The sequence below is a fragment of the Geotrypetes seraphini genome, chromosome 12 (assembly GCF_902459505.1).
Source record: "Geotrypetes seraphini chromosome 12, aGeoSer1.1, whole genome shotgun sequence".
NCBI classification, from domain to species: domain Eukaryota; kingdom Metazoa; phylum Chordata; class Amphibia; order Gymnophiona; family Dermophiidae; genus Geotrypetes; species Geotrypetes seraphini.
The window spans coordinates 43,343,619-43,359,153 of NC_047095.1; the positions used below are offsets into that span (position 1 = coordinate 43,343,619).

At 41.9% G+C, this 15,535-nt stretch overlaps 1 protein-coding gene across 11 annotated transcripts in view; it reads right to left on the reverse strand.

The window, feature by feature from the left end:
- Positions 1 to 15,535, reverse strand: part of LRRC7 (leucine rich repeat containing 7) — a 464,098-nt gene that overhangs the window by 215,662 nt on the left and 232,901 nt on the right. For all 11 annotated transcript variants that reach the window (XM_033916815.1, XM_033916814.1, XM_033916811.1 and 8 more), the window contains one exon: positions 5,057 to 5,146. In XM_033916815.1, coding sequence (XP_033772706.1) covers positions 5,057 to 5,146 — 90 coding nt within the window. The remainder of the gene's footprint in view (positions 1 to 5,056; positions 5,147 to 15,535) is intronic.

Sequence of the window (15,535 nt, forward strand, 5' to 3'; positions counted from 1 at the left end):
TGAATTCAAAACTGACCTTGATTTTGCGGTATAACCCTCTTTTTTTGGCAAAAGAGCATTATAATACAAAATTTAACATTTTTGCTATATTTTCTAATGCTTGGAGTAAATGTTATAACAATCTGTGAAATATTAAAACAGTTTGCCTCAAATTAGATCCCCCCCCCCCCGATAATCTTGGTAGTGTTAGTGATGAGCACGGGGGAAAGGTTTCACCAGGACATTGCTACAATGGAGAATCGATATCAGGGCAGACGGAATTCATCGATGCTGGCTGACTGACTATTGTTGGACATTAATTAGAGATGCTCATAATCTCGTTTAGCAATGCACTTCAACAGCAAATAATATTTATAGGAACTCTTAACTTGGCGCAATGAATTACATTATGGGCTCCTTTTACTAAGGTGCGCTAGCGTTTTTAGCGCACGCACAAGATTAGCACACGCTATAGCGCGCGCTAGCCAAAAAATTACCGCCTGCTTAAAAGGAGGCGGTAGCGGCTAGCGCGTGTGGCAATTTAGCGCGCGCTATTCAGTGCGTTAAGGCCCTAACGCACTTTTGTAAAAGGAGCCCTATGACTTCTCATGCTATAAATATCTGCGATTCGCTCAAAAACTATATGTGATAGGAGAAAACTGAGGCTATTTTCATACACAGGAGGTCAAATTCTATAAAGTAAACCTCATTTTCTTCTTGTCCCAGAAAAAAAGTTAAAATTTGTTGCGCAGTGTTAGTAATAGTAGTAGAAGAAACATAAGTAAAGCCTCTGGGAACAGGGAAATACTTTCTGTAATATCTTAAATCACTGAGAAAGATGTGATTGTCTGTATCTAAATCTCTTTGCCACGGCCATATATTCATTACAGAAAGAGGATATGTACTGGAAAAGACCAAAATAGTTGATCTGCTGATCAGCTTGGCTTTTCTTCAGATGTACCTTGGGGGCAAAGTCCCTAAATTGGTTAATTTTTGTGCACTTCATCACTGGAATGAACCACACTCCTAAGACAGGGTATGGAGGGTAGGTTCTTAATCATTCAAATTTACCACTTATGCTCACCGTCGTACTTGCATTGTGTCAAAGAGAGCTTTCTTCTGAAGTTCATTTTTACTTTTGCCCACCCACAATTCATAGGATGAAAATAAAAGCTTAATTAACTTCAGGGAAATGCTAGTTAAAGTAACAAATCAACTATCAAATCCAAGATTAAAGATGCACTTCAAAAATATTTTGCTGCTCAAAAGTTTTGATTAAAGCTGAAAATTGCTCTCTAAATTTCAGCAGTTCTCAACAATTTCTGGTGAGCCACTGAAAAGTGCCACCAAATCAATGTAGTCAAACAGACTAAAGCCTTGAAAAGACCAGTTGTACCCACTGCACAGCTTGTTACAAATAGCTTGACTGCAATCAGCAGAGAAAAAAAACCTGTTTCACAACGCTAGCCTTTTCCACATAGAGCTTCAGAGGCACAACTCAATAACAGTACCTAGTACCTCTTATAAAAACTAACACCTGTCAAGGTAAGAATGGTAATTGCATTTAACCACTCATGGTACCCAACACAATAGAAAATATTTCTGTATCTTTCTATTTCATTTTCTTGGGTTGTAACTGAGCTTCTGTCTTTCTTCATAATGCAAGAATAACCACATGGCGTAGCTATTTTTATTAGTAGCACAAAGAAAGGGAACTACAAATACACAAAAATCTAATTACACCAAAAAGAAGTATACAAGTCATAAAAATATCATTGTATAACAGACAAATATCTACATAAATATCTAATATCAACATATTTTTCTGTTATACAACGATGATCAATATAGAAACATGACGGCAGATAGAGGCCAAATTGCCCATCTAGTCTGCCCGTCCGCAGTAACCATTATCTCTTTCTCTATCCGAGAAATCCCACCTGCCTCTCCCAGGCCCTTTTGAATTCAGACACAGTTTCTGTCTCCACCACCTCTTCTGGGAGACTGTCCTACACATCTACCACCCTTTCTGTAAAAAATTATTTCCTCAGATTACTCCGGAGCCTATCATCTCTTAACTTCATTCTATGCCATCTCATTCCAGAGCTTCATTTCAAATGAAAGAGACTCGACTCTTGCGTATTTACACCACGTAGGTATTTAAACGTGTCTATCATATCTCTCCTCTCCTGCCTTTCCTCCAAATAATACAGATTGAGATCTTTAAGTCTCCCCATACAACTTATCACAAAGACCACATACCATTTTAGTAGCCTTCCTCTGGACCAACTCCATCCTTTTTATATCTTTTTGAAGGTGTGGTCTCCAGAATTGTATACAATATTCTAAATGAGATCTCACCAGAGTCTTATACAGAGACATCAATACCTCCTTTTTCCTACTGGCCATACCTCTCCCTAAGCAACCTAGCATCCATCTAGCTTTTGCTGTCACCTTTTCAACCTGTTTGGTCACCTTAAGATCATCACATACAATTACACCCAAGTCCCGCTCTTCCGTCGTGCACATAAGTCCTTCAGAAAAAAATTTATATATAATTCATTTTATTTTGTATGGGTTTGAATGAGGTTTTTGACCCTTTTTATACTTTTTATACTTTTACATTCATTATTTTAATAAAAAAAATTTTAATGTATGTTTTTGTAGACCCCTGACGCAGGCCGCATACCGAAACACTGACAGTATCGGCTCATTGACGAATAAAGAACATTAAGTCCCAGTTCTGCAGGCTTGTACACTTCTTTTTGGTGTAAATACCTTTTTTTTTTTTAAATATATTATCAATGCAATTCTTGGATCAAGCTTTTTATTGGTTAAAATGGGAGATGTGGAGCCTCTTTTTACATAGTGCCAGAGTGTATACTGCCCATAGCTGTTTGCGTGCATATGGCCTGCAGTCACCTAACTTAGGCCTATGAACCAAACTATTTGTGCCAGCACAACCTTCCTGTCATGGGTTTCTTTGTGCACTGCATCTTAGGCTCTGGCACCTTCCAACAATATGTTATTGGTGTGAAAGGTCTGTTTTTAGTCCTCATCCATTCTTCCCTGTGAGCAGTTTGGGAGAGAAAGGTTCAAAGAACTACAGAGCTGAGGTAATCTTGCAACTTGTTAGTGAACCAATTAGATAACAGTACTATCTCGGCCTGCTCAGAGTGCTCATTATCCAAATCCTTACTGCATCCACTTGTGGTAAATACACTTCATCTGTAAAGCGCAGAAATGTCCACTCTCTACCCCAGACATGCCTCTCAGCATATAAAAATAAAATATTAATTTTAGCATGAGGTCTGTGCATGCACTTTGTAAATTTACAATGGAATGCCTCGGCACATCTCACGGTAATCCCTTTTCAGCTACTTTGGGCTGCTTCAGTGCCATGACAGCCTTCCTGCACGATGCTAGAGATGCGCTGAAGCTGAGGAATCCTATCGACATGACCCTGTGTAGTCAGCCACGGCTGATCCAGGAGGGATGTGAGACCTGCTACACTGAGGGAGCCAAAGACTCATCTAGATGCATTCCACAATTCAGATGAGGCCAGTGTTTTCTTTCCTGTGGTCTGAGGTCAGATAGGAAATTATTGCTAAATTTCCAAATGGAAATAGCTACCTTTTGACGGTCCAAAAAAGCCTGTTAGTACTTTCTGATAGTTTAAACCAGGGGTGTCCAACCTGCGGCCCCGTGAAGTATTTTGTGCGGCCCCAGTCGAGGGCGATGCAGTGTTTTCCTCTGCTGCCTCCGGGTGTTTACCATCTTGCCGGCTCCCTCCTGTGTCTTGCTGCAGTGTTTGCACGGCCCCAGAAACATTTTTTTCGGCCAATGTGGCCCAGTGAAGCCCTGGTTTAAACCACTGGTATCCACCAAACATTGCAGAACTAAACTGTATTTAGAGAATGTCACAGTGACAAAATTCATCACCATTCCTGTCCCTGCTAATAACCGCGGGAAACAATCCAATGTCATTCTTTAGTGTCTATCTCAATGCCAGTCCTTCTACACCAGCATTCTTCAATGCAAGGCTCGAGGGTCAGTGGCTGAGCCCATTCATACTTGGATTCTTATGTGAGCCAAGTATAGGATAATGAAGCCATTGTGACATCACTGATGAGGTTGGCTCTTAGGCATTGGTGGAATGAGGCATTATGACATCATAATCTCAGCTTTGGAATGTTGCTGCTCTTTGGGTTTCTGCCAGGTACTTGTGACCTGGGTTGGGCACTGCTGGATACAGGATACTGGGCATGATGGACCTTTGGTCTGTCTCAATATGGCAACGCTTATAATCTTATGTTCCAACCATCTGGTGTAATTCTTTAGTGTCTATCTCAACCTCAGTCCTTCTACACCAGCATTCTTCAGTGCAAGGCTTGAGGGTCAGTGGCTGAGCTCATTCATACTCTAATTCTTATTTGAGCCAAGTATAGGATAATAAACCCATTGTGACATCACTGATGAGGTTGGCTCTTAGGCATTGGTGGAATGAGGCATTATGACATCACAATCTCAGCTCTGGAATGTTGCTACTCAACATCAGTCCTGCTACACCAGCATTCTTCAATGCAAGGCTTGAGGGTCAGTGGCTGAGCCCATTCATATTCGGATTCTTCCCTCTCTCCTTAAGGAATGACATGGAAATGGATTCCTGCGGTTATCCGTGGGGACGGGAACGGTGATGAATTTTGTCACCGTGTCATTCTCTACTGTAACTATCATTTAAAGCGGTGACTGCTATTAAAGGTTATTTTGCACGTCAACTGGTTTAACCAATTTCAGGCATTAATATCACATGCTCAAATTGGTCAATCATCTCACTTTATAAAGAAAGGAAGAACTACGAATGACTGAAGGGAAAAATCATAATTTCCACTGCAAAAAAAGGAGGAATATTAAATATATGCCCAAAATATTCAATGCAATGCACTGTAATTCAGCGATTTAGAAAAGCAGATTAAGGAATATGTCAAAGTCAGTTACTCTCACAGAATGCAGCATCTCTAAACGCGAATGGACATGAAAGTAAATTGATCGCCATTCTTGCAGCATTGATTCTTACCTCCCAAAGTTAGCAGGAAGATATTCCAAAAAGGCATCATTCAAGTAGAGCTGGTTCAAATTAGGGAGCTGCGTGAAGCCATCAGGAAGTCTGAAAGACATCAAATTGGATTATTGTAACTCTTTATTAAAAGGGATCTATCATAAAGACTTAAAACGTTTGCAGTTGATCCAAAATACAGCTATTAAGATAATCTCGGGCGCAAAGAAATTTGACCATGTTACCCCACTGCTTCAAAAAGCCCACTGGTTGCCTGTCCCACACAGGATAACTTATAAAATCGCCCTTTTAACATTTAAAACTTTATAGACCAATACACCAGCATTTATAGACAGATGTTTGATCCCATATGACCCTCCGAGAGCTTTAAGATCTATTTCTCAATATAATCTTAACATTCCATCTTTAAAAATAATTGGTACATGTCGTACCTCAATCTTTCTGTGACAGCCCCTATGATCTGGAATACTCTTCCTTTACACTTAAAAATGGAAAAAAAAAAAAAATAAAAACTTAAAAAGTTTTAAAAGCAATTTAAAGTGCTTTCTTTTTAAAGATGCTTTTAATTGATCAACTGTGTTTTAGTAATTAACATAATCTTGTTTCTTACATTTATTTTCCCAATCCCCTTTTGTGTTTACCTTAAATGTTTCTCACATTTTCTATACCGATTGTATTTCTCCCCCTCTTCCTATTCGTGTCCAGGGGCTTTTCGGTCCTTTTTACCTAGTACGTATTGGCCATGTAGTTTTTTTATTATTTAATTAATAATAGATGTTTCATTATAGTAATGTAAGTTTTATTTGTTAAATTTTTGTTTAAATGTTAATTTTAAAGTTTTGTTCAACGCTTTGTAGTTTCGAAAAAGCGTTCAATCAAAAACCTGAATAAACAATAAACAATGTCTGAAATCAGCAGGGCAGGGCTAACACTTTGTGGGGATCTTAGGCAAAGAAGCACTTTGCTCCTTATTTGGAAATATACATACTTTTTTTTTAAGTTCCCACAAATGTCCTCTCTCCCTGTGAATCTAACTTCGGAGGAAAACCAGACGAGCATGAAGCAGCACACAAAAAAAGCACGTCCGGATTTACCCGGGCAAGTCCTCTTTTATAGAGGGCATGTCTGGGCGTCTGGACGGCTTTTCAAAACCCGGCACCTTGTCCCGGTTTTGCAAAGCTTCTTCTTTGGGACTGCGTCGGGAGGGGATCTGCGCACGTGCGGATGCAACGCAGTGACATCATGCGCCCGCGTGCCTGATGTTATCGAGTTGCATCTATGCATGCGCGGATGCCCTTCCGACCACCGAAAACAGGTTGAGGGCATGATGTGGGCATAACAGGGCTGAACTGGGTGGGCCTGGGGACGGGGCTAAGGGTCCAGATTTTAATTTAACTAAAATCTGGTAACCCTAATCGTAGCTATAGTTTGGGCAGCAATATGGGGAGGCGGTACCTCCCCCCCACCCACTCAATTCTTCAGGTGGTGAAGCTGAATTGGCTTCCCTTGTAAATATGATGTCCCTTCTCCTAAGTATCAGGGCTGGTCACTAATTCCTCTTGAAACTGGAGGACAATGTACAAGAGTTAGGGAGAGATAGAGAAACCTCTGAGGGCAGTGGTGGCTCTTGCTCCCCTTCTCCAGCTCTTCTTTCTGCCAGCAGCTGACCCGCCAGAGCCAAAGTCTACCTTGGGAGCCACTGAATTAGCACATCTGAAAGGGCCCCTCCGAAACACTTAGGCCTTAACCCTACTCTGGGAATCAGAGCCCAAATTGAAGTCTCTGAAGAGAACAAACCCAAGATGTGTGATTGATTTCTATTCTTTGTTTAGCTATACCCAGTGGCGTAGTAAGGGCAGGAGGCACCGGGGGCAGTGGCACCCCTTGTGCCCCCCGCGCCCTCTTCTCTGAACCCCCACTCCTTCCGTACCCCCCCCCCACTCCTTCCCGCCCCCTATTCCACCCTCGCGCCCTCTCTCCCCCCTGTACCTCTTAATCTTCACCAGTGCGAGTGGCTTCCGCAAGCATGCTTCTCGCCCCAGCGTTGGATTCCCTCTGATGTCACTTCCTGACCCTCGTGACCCGGAAGTTATTCAAAGGGGAACCAGGCTGGCACAAGCAACAGGCAGAGGTTGCTCGTGCTACAAAGATAATATGGAGGTACAGGGTGGGTGGGGGAGGTATGGCGCAAGGGTGGCATGGTGTGGTAGGATGAGGCAGAGAGGTGCAAGTGCCCCGCACCTGGCGCGGTTCACACCCCCAGAACTCCCCTTACTATGTCACTGGCTATACCTGAAGAATTTCTTCCAGAGTTTGTTGTAACCTATCTGTTACTAAAACAAACAGCATATATCCATTTCCAGCCACATGTCTATACAGTAAATGGGATTTAAGAACATAGGAACAGCCTTATTGGGTCAGACCAATGGTCCATCTAGCCCAGTCTCTTGTTTCCAACAGTGGTCAGTCCAGGTCGCAGTAGCTGGCAGAAACCCAAATAGTATGTATTTATTTTCCTGCCAAGTAAAGCTTCTTCCCTGTCATTCTTTTGAATTCCTTAACCTTAAAAATTTTATTAAAATGACAAAAAAATACATGTGCATCATTTTTAATGGCTCTGTAGCATACATTGAAGGGCATTTTCAATTAGATGTCTAAGTATGAGTTTAGATATTTTGGGAAAAATTTCCAGAAATCCATTAGAGAAAATGGCCATTTTTGAAACAGCAAGACATCTTTTTTTTTGATGACCTATCTAGACATTTTGACCCTTAGTATGTTTATCATTTTAGCCATTTTGAATACAAAGGTATCCAAATGAAAAACACACAAAAACAAGCTATTGGGACATCCAAGCAGCCAGCATTCTTAGCAAACTGACTACTGACAGCAGAGCAGAAGGGCAGTGAACATCACATTAAAAAGTCCTAGCTATACATGTCACTATAACCTGCTTATATCGTATGGTGAGCCCTCCAAAATCCACCCACCTGTACAGTAGGCCTAATTTCTGCATGTGTCTTCTTTATACAGTAGGTTTTAGGTGAGTTTTAGAGGGTGGCCAAAAATGCAAACAGGATGCTAGGAATTATTAAAAAAAGGAATGGTTAACAAGACTAAGAATGTTAGAATGCCCCTGTATTGCTGCCTAGTGCGACCTCATCTGGAGTAGTGTGTTCAATTCAGGTTTCCTTATCTCAGTTACAAAGACTAGGGGACACTCAATGAAGTTACAGGGAAATACTTTTTAAAACCAATAGGAGGAAATGCATTGCCAGAGGTTGTGGTAAGAGCGGATAGCATAGATGGGTTTAAGAAAGTTTTGGACAAGTTCCTGGAGAAAAAGTCCATAATCTGTTATTGAGAAAGACATGGAGGAAGCCACTGCTTGCTCTGGATCAGTAGCATGGAAATTTGCTACTCCTTGGGTTTTGGCCTGGTACTGGGGACCTGGATTGGCCACTGTGAGAATGGGCTACTGAACTTGATGGACCATTGGTCTGAACCAGTATGGCTATTATTATGTGAACCAAGTATAGGACAATTAAACCATTATAACATCACTGATGAGGTTGGCTCTGAGGCACTGTGGAATGAGGCATTATGACATCACAATCTCAACTCTGAAATGTTGCTCTCATTGGGGTTCTAGAATGTTGCTGTTTTTTTGAGATGCTGGAATGATGCTACTCTTTGGGTTTTGGCCAGGTACTAGGGACTTGGATTGGCCACCGTGAGAAAGGGCTACTGGGCTTGATGGACCATTGGTCTGACCCAGTAAGGCTATTCTTATGTTCTTATGGTGACAGCTCCGACACTCATAGAATTGGCCTGCATTAAAAACTTCACTACGGTTTTATAAAAAAAAAAGGGGGGGGATAATAATCCACTGGTGCTGTTAGCATGGCAGTAAAATTTATTTATTTAAATTTATATACCATTTTCCCGATCACATCAATGATTCAAAATGGTTTACAGCCATATAAAACAATAAAAATTTGAATTAAAAAATTCAAAACAAAAAAACCCCAAAATAATCAATTGTCCTTCATAATAACATTAGGTGTATATTTAAACACCCCCCCTACCACTTTTACAAAACTGTAAAAGCATTTTTTAGTGCAGGTCGGCATGTTGAATGCTCTGTGCTGCTCCCAGCGCTCATAGAAAATCTATGAGTGTTGGGAGCAGCGCAGAGCATTCAGTGTGCCAGTCTGTGCTAAAAAAGGCTTTCACAGTTTTGTAAAAGGGGGGGTTAAATAGCATAACAAATTAACAAGGGAACAAAAATGTTTTTAACTTCCTTCTAAATATCATAAGATTTGTTTCTAATCTGAAATCAATAGGAAGTTTATTCCACAACTCTGGGCCCATTGTTTGGAAAGCTTTAGATCACCATTCTACTTTCCTTACAATGTTTGTACCTGGAACTTGAAGTAAACTGCTTTGACCTATTGCAGTGGTCGATTTAGTTTATAAAAAACAAGTTTTTCTTTCAAATACAATCAAACCTTGGTTTGCAAGTGTTTTGCAAGACGAGCAAAACACTCAACAAACTTTTGTCTCGCAAACCGAGAGCCACCCCAATAAATGAGCACTTATAGCTGCAGGCAGCACCACTTCAAGGAGATGCCTCTTCCGTCCGCCTGCCAGCCTTCCGCACCACGTTGGAGAACCTCCGAGCCCACTTAGCCGAGCGCCATCCCACATATGCGTTACGTATAATCATGCACAACATCGATCATCGATGTGCGTGATTATATGTAACGCGCATGTGGGACGGCGCTCGGCGACGTGGGCGCGGGGGTTCTCCAACGTGGTGCGAAAGGCTGACTGGCGGACGGAAGAGGCATCTCCTTGAAGCGGCACTGCCTGCAGCTGTACAGGGATGGTTGCGCGCGGCTGGCCACCTACAAACTGCAGTACCCGACAGGTACACACCCCTGGGCCACCCCTCGCCACTTCCTCCCAGTTCCTTAGCACCTTTTGGGTTGTGGAACGAATTGTCAGCATTGCCATTTTTTTCTATAAGGAACGTTGCTTCGATATACGAGTATTTTGGATTACAAGCATGCTTCTGGAACGAATTATGCTCATAAACCAAGGTACCACTGTATACTGGTTTCTGACAAAATCAGAGTTAAAAGTTGAAACCGAACCCTTTCCTTAAGGCTTAACCCTTTCCCAGAAATTCCTCTTTACAGCAATCTGGCTGCTGCATTCTGGAAAATTTGTAATTTCTTAAACCCATGTAGAAACTATTACAATAATCCAGAAGACTCAACAAAAAGGTATATGTTATCATTGTCAATGCTTTCATATCCCAAAAAGGTTTCAATTGCCTAATTGCTTTTAATTTCATAAATGCTTTCTTGAGTGGCAGAAACTCATCTGATCTTTCCCAAGTCCTTCTTGCCCTAACAAAACCCACAAAACCCTCATGGACGGCTTCCAGACTAATCTCTGACCCAATGTGGGAAACATACTTAAGCTGGATGGCAGATTTTACCAATACCCAAACAAGTGGTTTTATTGACATTAACCACAAGATCACTGGCTTTCAACCAGCTATCCAACTTAATCAATCATTCAGCCTAATTATTGTAGAATCTTTATTGCTCTCTAACAGAAGCAACAATGGAATACTGTCTGCATACATAAACACTTTGATGTCAAAATTGCAAATTAAGTGTCCCAAAGGCCGAAGATAGACAGTGAAATGTAATGGAGATAATGGTGAACCTTGAGGAACACCCCATTTCCATAAATATTTTTGAGACCAACTTACCTTTATGCCAAACCCTAAAAGATCTTTCCACAAGAAAAGATGATATCTACTTAAACACATCCCATAGAAACCCGCTTCACACACCTTTGCAAAAGAATGGCTGGTTCCACTAAATCAAATGTGAATGACAAGTTTACCCTCCCTCCCCCCCACCTTTTACAAAGCCACATTAGGCTTTTTTCTATTGCCGTCCGTGTCGGCATTAGCTCTGATGCTTATAGAATTCCTATGAGCATCGGAGCTAATACCTCCATGGCCAGTAATAAAAAAAGCCTAATGCGGCTTTGTAAATGAAGGGGTTAATGACACATAAAGAGGAAGAGTATTCTTATCCATCCAAAAATATACAATCACCCATCATAGATACCAAATTCAGTAATATTGTTCCTCTGGAAACCAGCCTGAGCTACGGTATATCCAAAGAGCCAGATTCTTCTAAATAATCATCAGTTTGTGAAACCATCTTTACCGTCAATTTGGTCATAAACTGCAAATTTGAAACAGGTTGATAATATAATTAGCTAAAACACAGCCATCCAAACACCTGTAAAATAACCAAGCAGAAACTGGATCCAAAGAACAGAAAGACGTATGAACGACCTTAACCAAATCTTTCAGACCCTTCAATGATAATAAATGAAAATCTGTAAATTTTTCTTCCTCCAATAATCTTACCTCTATCCTATAATGATAAACAATTTGCACGTTAGAACCAGATTGATCTTTGTCTCCATCACCAGTTCCCAAACCACTCTTAAGGTCAATCATCTTTTGACAAAAATAAGAAGCTAATTTGCATGTTAACAAAATTAGGTGAATGACCTGGACCTAAAAATCCATTAACAATTCTAAATAACTCCTTAGGTTTATTAGAGGCTTGTTCAATTTCGGTTGAAAAAAAAATTTTCTTGGCCTGTAAAAATTCCAGTTGGCTGCTTGTATCCATGCCATCCTATCCTCTACTACTTGAGATCTTATCCACTTCCTCTCAGGTTTCCCCAACATATATTTACATTTCTTCAATTCCTCTGTGAACCATTTCCTCTGATGTTTGGGTGAACAGAGCCGTCTTTCTTTCAGAGGCACCAACCCTATCAAGGCCATCTTTAGTGAGATCATACCATTTATCTATCAGTCTATCTCCATATTAACCTTGTCATTGATTTCTAAAACCTTCCTCTCAATAACAGAGGCTTCACAAACTAAAGGATCACTTAAAGATGGACTAAACCTACTTAGTTTTCATTTTGGTTCTGCCAGAGACAAAACTTCTGTGAGGAGGGCCTCAGTAAAAATAAATAAATAAAAAGGTCTTTATCCCCTTGAGCTTATAAAGAACTGGGTATTAAGCTTACTGGATTTCTGGAATTTTCCTTTCATGGTCAGAGTAAAACTGAAACAGAGACAGTGCGGAGTATCTGAAGTGGATTCCTTTGGTTCAGGTAAACCATGGTAATGCAGGACTAATTTAGCTTCTCCCCTAGTAAAACCCTGTCGATCCCAAATCCTCCTGACATTGCTCCAGATCCAATGAACATCAATTTTAGTATTCTCCAGTCACTTCTTTCACCAGATAACAATAATGTAACCCTCTTCCCTGCCCCCGCAAACTCTATCGCCCTGAGCGTCGGTCCGACAGGAGTATTGCCTTCTATCCACGAATGTCAAGGATTTTATGCAACATTGTTGTATCCCACAAGGTTCTATATTAATGAAGCACAGCACAACTTGGACCCCTGAAGGAGTTTTTCTCTGAAACACGGACCGTGTTGGGGGTTCATAGTCTAAAGCGTGCGAGGACAAAGGCGCGCCGACAACCGAGCGCGGACAACTGAGCGCAGGACTTCATCGTGCCGAAGAAAAACCGTATTTTAAAGGGCTCCGATGGGGGTGTTGGTGGGGAACCCCCCCACTTTACTTAATAGAGATCGTGCTGGCATTGTGGGGGGGTTGGGGGGGTTGTAACCAGTGCTCCCTCTAAGCGGGCGGGTGTTGTGGGCAAAATTTTTTTCGCTGTGCGCTACAAATATCGGGCGCCAGCGCCAACTCGCCCGATTCTCCTCTCGCCGCCCTGCCATCTCCGTACGCCGTGCGCTGTGACATAAACTTGTGCGCTGCGATGCAATATTTTGTGCGCCAGCGCACGCCAGCGCAGCTTAGAGGGAACACTGGTTGTAACCCCCCTCATTATACTGGAAACTTAACTTTTTCCCTGTTTTTTTAAAATACGGGTTTTCTTTGGTGCGATTAAGCCCTGTGCTCACTTGTCCGCGCTCGGTTGTCGGCGCGCCTTTGTCCTCACGTGTTTTTGACCTGTCACCGTGTTGGATTTGGTCTTCATGCACATGAGAGCCTTCCTTTGGATTATAACTTTTTACTGACTTTTAATAAAAGTTCCTGGCCCTCGTACATTCCTCTCTGCAGTTTCTTTTTGTTTTGGGGGTTCTCCCTTCACTGCAGACTTGTTGGATCTCTTTTCGTTTTGATTTTTTTAACAGGCCCCATTTTATGCAATGAGATCAAGGGGGTCGATATTCAGTCAGTGGGGCTTAGCGTTTTGCTGACCGCCTCTGACATCATGCCTGGATATTCAAAGCCAGGTCACGTCCGGGCTTCGACACCGAATTTCTGGGTTTCCAGAACCAATTAAAACTGGAGCCCGTTATGTGTGATATTCAGCTGTTAACTAGCTATGGGACACGACATAAAACATAGGAATGGCTTTTATGCGGTCCTGTTGGGGTGGTTAACCTGGCTGGTCAGTTGCTGACTAATGTCACTTAACCAGCCAAGTGCTGACTCTGCCTCCAGAACACTCTCAAAAGAGCCAGTTTTGAGAAAGGTGCAAACTGGACATTTTCGGGGGCACCAACCGATTAAATGCCACTGAAAAATGACCGGTTAGCCCGGAACAAACAGCTGATAACTCCCCCCTCAGTGATACTAAGCGGATCGTACTGGGGATATTCCGCCAGTTAACTGAAGAAATATCTGGATAAAGTTAGGAATGAAAGAAATTTCTCCTAACTTTCCCTGAGCGTCAGAGCATTTAGCGCTCCGAGCCGTAGTAGAAACCTCTACTGCAGCTTAGTTTAAAGGAGCCCTTTATTTGGTTCCTATCTGAATAGCATCACTATTTGGAGACTGCAGCTACTCGCCTCTCAATCTGGATATCCAGCACCAGTTGCATAAGAACATAAGAATAGACTTACTTATATCAGCAGCAGTGGAGATCAACTGCTTTTACACCTAAGCAGCAACGAGACCAGCCACAACCACCGAGAGCACATAGACCCGATCCTACCAAGAGTGTGAACTCTTCCCCCCCTGCAATCCGCTAAGAAGATCGACTGTCGGCTCCGGGCGGCTTTCCCACAGAGGAGAGAATCCTGCATTCACCGTGGGCCTCATCTGGGGCAGCCTCCTTGGAGCGGCTGGGGCACGGGCAGTGTGTCTGGGAGGGAATGCATGGATGGGAGAACATCGCAGGGGAGGAGACATAGGCATCCTGGGACTGTCTGCCAAGTCTCTTCCCTGAAGAAGCCCTTTCTGGAAACGTTAATCGCTCCTCCTAAACTTACTTGCTCCACTTCATCACTGACGCTGAAACCGTGGATTGAAGACAAAGTTTTATTTTATTTTTCTTTCCAGCTTATGATTTATCTTTAATCTTATTTATTGTTTTGCCTTTTGTCTTTGTTTTGTTCTATTCTTTCATTTAAATTTCTCCAGAATTCTACTGTTCAACGGCTCCCCCTTCTGCTTCTATTCCTTTCTCTCCTCTCTTCTACCTTCCAAAGTATTTAGATCAATGCTGTCTTGTTAAAATGTTTATTTTATTTTTATTTTTCCTCTAACTCTACTTTTCACTTCTCTATTACCCTCCAGGTACTTTAGTTAGATTGTGAGCCTTCGGGACAGTAAAGGAATTTTTCAAGTACCTTTCTTATTTCTAATCTTAATGTATATTTTCTGTAAACCGCTTAGAACCTAACGGATGTAGCGGTATATAAGAAATAAATTACATTACATTACATTACTGGGGCAGACCAGTGGTCCATCTAGTCCAGAATCCCGTCTTACAAGTACCTGGCAAAAACCCAAATAGTAGCAGCATTCCATGCCACCGAACCAGGGCAAGAAGTGGCTTCTTCCATATCCGTCTCAACAGCAGCCTATGGACTTTTCCTCCAGGAACTTGTCCAAAACTTTTTTTTTAAACCAGCTACATCAATTGTTCTTACCACATCCTCTGGCAACACATTCCAGCGCTTAACTATTCTCTGAGTGAAAAAAATCTTTCCTCCTACTGGTTTTAAAAGTATTACTCTGTAACTTCGAGTGTCCCCTAGTCTTGATGCAGTAAAAAAAAAAATAAAAAAAAAATCGATCCACTTGTACTCATTCTACACCACTCAGGATTTTGTAGACTTCGATCCTATCTCCCCTCAGCCATTTCTTTTCCAAGCTGAAGAGCCCTAACCTCTTTAGTCTTTCCTCATACGAGAGGCGTTCCATCCCCTTGATCATCTTGGTCGCTCTTCTTTAAACCTTTTCTAGAGCAGATATATCTTTTTTTAAATAAGGAGTAGAGAATGACACAGGGATCAATTTCCCCCCCCCCCCCCCAGGAACTTAATTTTCCCATCCCGTCCCTGTGTTTTGTCGCCGTCCCTGTCCTTGCCCCAATC